Below are 4279 nucleotides of genomic sequence, written 5' to 3'. Positions count from 1 at the left end.
CTCCCCTATATTTGGCCTATATTTACTAAAACTCCCTTATTTATTTATTTATTTTTCTTTTCTGATACTCCCTGCCTTTGGACTTGTACATCCCTTTATCCATTGTTCTTTTTAAATACCCAGAATATCCCTCGTTTTCACCTAATAATCTATTGACCATTTTTCAAATTGGGTGGTTCAAAAATTGCTTTTATTGAACCAAGAAAGAATAAACAACTGGTTACTCCATTTTTAATATGACGGATTAAAAATTTGCTTTATCGAGCCAAAAAAGAAAATGTTGGGTGAAACTCACTCCTCCCAATAACAATGTAGTTTTTTCACAATAATATATATATATATATATATATATTCTTTTTAAATTATGTTTTTCCTCTATAGTGCGACAATGGTAGTAACTTACATTTGATGGCCTGGAGCACCTAGGCATGGACCCAACGACGCATGCGGCATGCCTCGAGGTGCTCCAAGCTATTTGGGGTGTTTTGCCATCTCTGCTGTGTCGTAGAAGAGCCCCATATCATTATTGATCTTGGCCAATGATTCTAATATTGGGCATTGGATCAGGATCAATACCCATCTAAATATATCAAAATTGGCTTTGAATTGGACAATTTTACTTTTATTTAAGATATTCAGTTTTTTACTTTTTTTTCTCCCTTGAACCAATGGATTGGTATCATAATGGTTTGGGGATTGGTATTGTCCGATGTCAATCAGGTATGGGCAATTTCATCAATTAAATCAAATTTTCCTATTGAATGTACCATTGAGATTTATACCGACCTCATTAAATATAGGCTGAGACCATGGTTTAGAAAATATAACTATATGAACTGGATTGATATCGGTCGAGACTCGAGACTGATCCTAAGTTTTGACCAATCTGATACTAATCCACTGATACTACCCAAAGGTAGGAAAGTAATATAAATATATATATATATATATATATTAAATGGTAAATCAGCCCAATCCAATCCTGTCCAAAGTGATTTGATCGATTCAAATTGATAGAATCGGAACTGATCAAGATTGAACCCAATCCAAAGATCATAAATCGATACGATCTCAATTCCAATGACTAGATAGAATACTTTGGCGGATGGGACAAAAAATAAAAGAATAAATAAATAAGTATATATCTTTATATAACTCGGTACTAATGCATTCAAACATAATTCTAAAAATAATTAACCACATATTCCATTTTATGCAATTTTTGAACTGATCGCATTAAAAATGGAGTAATCAATTGCTTGCTCGTTCTTGGTTCAATAAAAGTAATTTTTGAACCAATCAATTTGAAGAATGATCAATAAGTTATCACGTGAAAAAAAAGAGGTATTTTGGGTATTTAAAAAGAATAGAGGAGAAAAAGATGTAAAAATCCAAAAGCAAAAGAATATCGGACAAAAGAAAAAAGTACGGGGTTTTTAGTAAATATAGTTCAAATTTTGAAGAGTAATAGTAAATTTCCCAAAAAAAAAAAGCGTCTCTCTAAAGCCTCTCTGCGTGGTTTCTCCATCTTTTCTCCACCTCCCAAGGTTTTCCTTTCAAGACCCAAGGGATATCTTCGTCATTAAGGTCTTTCATTGTCTCAGTTGCTTCCCTTTCTGTCTCAAACCTTTTTGCGATATAAACCAGAGGAACCATGTTTCTACCAAAAAAAAAACAGAGGAACAGAGTCCCTTTGGTCGTTCTTTGTGGTGAAATGGTTAAGCTAACCATAGTCGGGAGAGTGAGTGATGGGTTACCTATTGCCCAAGGCCCTCGCTACGTGAATGAAGAGAATGATAATATGTTGTTCTACAAGCAGCAGGGAGAGTTCATACTCAAAGAAATTTCTAGGGGAGTCCTCTCACCTTCAAAGATGTCCATTCGCATTGACCATTATTGCTTCTAGTATCCTTTTTCTATCTTTCCATTTTATTGTAAACTCCTACATTTTATCTTTCATATTTGTTCCCCATATCCCCACTGCATTTTCCTTAATTTTGCTGATGCTAAAGCTTCTTGGTCGATAATGGGTTCTGCTATAGCACGTTGTGCGAATCATCATACCCAAGAAAATTAGCTTTTCATTATTTGCAGGATTTACAGAGAGAGCTGGGAAAGGTGGAACCCAGAATTGTAGAGACAATTTCCAGACCTTACAGCTTCATTAGATTCGGTAAGCTTACTTATCTATGAATTCCATTCCAGTTTATCCTGCTTGTAAGCCCTATTTTGGAAAAAAAAAGAAAAAGGACCGGGATAAGAAAAATAGAGGGATAGAATTTCTGAGAAGTGATCATACTGTGAGGCTCACAGATCTATGAGGTTATAATTTTCCTTAAACAGAATATGGGTCTTCTTGCTAGATGTGAATAACCACTTATTAACCACTTGTTAAGGCTGTGTTTGGTGAGTGTCACTGATGCTTTTGCGTTTCGCAAAAATCCCTTAGCTGTGTTTACCTGTGGTGGGTGTGTTAGCTGTGCATTACCAACCATACATATCACCCAAGCAGACCCAGGGAATCACTAATATTTGGTTCCTCAGGCTGTCAGGCATTCTAACTCATTCTAAATCAAGCTGCAGTTGTGTATGTTTCAGATTGAAACATGGGCCTTGATAATGTGACCTTAGATCAAATTAAACGGCATTTGAGGTCAATATTACGTCTAGAATGTTGAACTTGCCATAAAGATGTCAATATGGTTGTCTTTTGTCTACTCTAATATTTGTGGGCAGATACTGTGATAGGGAATATTAGGAAACAATATTTAGACGCAAGAACGCAAGCGAATCTATCTAAGCTAAATGCTAATCGTCGACAAGAACTAGATATAATGACAGAAGACATCTCCAAGATCATTGAAAATAAACGGAATTCAGGTAGATTTTCTTTGCTTCCATTTTCTTTTCAAAGACTTTTCTGTTCATATGGAAGTTTCATTTTTAAGGTTGTAATCTAACAAGTTGTAGTTTCCTGTATGGTCAGAGATTTTACAGAAAGTGTTGTTGAGCTCTGGTACTGTATCCTCCATATGGTGTTCTCCTTGTCTTGAGGTAGAGTTATTGACAATTTATATTGTTGTTCTCCAGTGCTATTCAACTGAGCAAACCAAAATTTAGCATGTTAAAGAGAATTATAAACGCTTAACTTGTCCTTGGACCATGTGTCCACCAGGGGCAGTAGTAGATCATGGCCAAGATTTGCCTATCATTACTGCAATGTAAAGAAAATAGCATAAACTGCAAAGTATATTTTTCCCCTTCTCTATGCTAATTTGAATAATTTTCATACACAGGTGATTGCCTTGAAGTGGACACCTATTACCATCATTCTTCTTGTTTCCATTGTCCTCCTATGGAGCTACATCATCCTCTCAGAGTATAATGTCTTTTAGTTCATGAAATCTTCCCAATCAGAGAAGCATTGGAGGAAAAGATGACATATTTCCTTTGAATTTTTTGTTACAAAGCCAGGATACTGAAAGATACAACTTCATGTTTTGGGAGGAAACTTGGAAGATGTCAAATGAAACCTGTAATTCCATGTAACATTGGGGACATACATGAGGTCAATTGATTTGTAAGAAGTGTACTATGCCTAGTGAGGCACATTTGTGGAATGAAATTCATGGTCAGTTATCAATACCTTCATCATTATAGTACATTAACCAATTATTCTGGATGAGGATACATGGTGGAAGTCATTGTCATATACTAGGACTGATGAAAATGACTTGTTAATGCTTTTCTTCATTTAAATAACAACACATTGATTAAAGCTAAAGTAATGCACCTTCAACAGAAACCATCCCAAGAAAATGAGAAACCATTGGAATGGGATGAGGGAAAGAAGATTTTTTTTTTTTGGGGGGGGGGGGGGGAGGGTGGGGGAGAGAAGGTTAATAAACTGGACAACAAACCTGAGGTCTCTCACCTCCTCCAACTGCATCTAGTCCTGAAATTTTGGGCACAGATTCTGACTGATAAAAGGACTCAATCAAAATTTGACTCATATCAGATTGGTTGATCTTGAGTTTTGCACCTATTCTGCCCTGTTTTTCTTCCCAGCGGATTTGCTGGCTTGATGTTTATCCCCTGTTCTTTGCCCTTCGGTTACTGATTATGGTTTATTCCTTGATCCACAATTGATATTCTCCCCCATTGTTGATAATAGTGACTGGTATATCATATTTCTTTATGTGGTCTAGAATAGGAAGTACACTTTCCTGTTGTCTGCAGCTCAATTTTCTGAAGTTCGTTCTCTTCTTGCGGCATGAAA

General features: G+C 36.0%; 1 protein-coding gene across 2 annotated transcripts; it reads left to right on the top strand.

The window, feature by feature from the left end:
* Positions 1 to 1531: 1531 nt before the first annotated feature.
* On the top strand, positions 1532 to 3645 carry LOC122087477 (25.3 kDa vesicle transport protein). Of its 2 annotated transcripts, none has more exons than XM_042656630.1 (5): positions 1532 to 1905; positions 2013 to 2173; positions 2749 to 2880; positions 2987 to 3054; positions 3297 to 3645. In XM_042656630.1, exons 1-5 carry the CDS (start codon positions 1655 to 1657, stop codon positions 3393 to 3395), a joined length of 711 nt encoding a protein of 236 aa, XP_042512564.1. In that variant the 5' UTR covers positions 1532 to 1654; the 3' UTR covers positions 3396 to 3645. The 2 variants fall into 2 exon arrangements, with proteins under 2 accessions (XP_042512564.1, XP_042512563.1); XM_042656629.1 differs by having other exon boundaries at positions 1537 to 1905; positions 2737 to 2880.
* The last annotated feature ends 634 nt before the right edge of the window (positions 3646 to 4279 follow it).

The sequence above is a fragment of the Macadamia integrifolia genome, chromosome 8 (assembly GCF_013358625.1).
Source record: "Macadamia integrifolia cultivar HAES 741 chromosome 8, SCU_Mint_v3, whole genome shotgun sequence".
NCBI lineage: Eukaryota > Viridiplantae > Streptophyta > Magnoliopsida > Proteales > Proteaceae > Macadamia > Macadamia integrifolia.
Note: the sequence above shows the minus strand (reverse complement) of the source record. Positions and strands in the feature narration are given on the sequence as shown.

What these genes read in the sequence shown, in the direction of transcription:
- LOC122087477 (XM_042656629.1), top strand. Translation starts at nt 1,655, where the DNA reads ATGTTTCTACCAAAAAAAAAACAGAGGAACAGAGTCCCTTTGGTCGTT. An exon ending in ATTGACCATTATTGCTTCTA is followed by an intron (nt 1,906 to 2,012) that starts GTATCCTTTTTC and finishes CTGATGCTAAAG; the next exon opens with CTTCTTGGTCGATAATGGGT. An exon ending in GGTGTTCTCCTTGTCTTGAG is followed by an intron (nt 3,055 to 3,296) that starts GTAGAGTTATTG and finishes TTTCATACACAG; the next exon opens with GTGATTGCCTTGAAGTGGAC.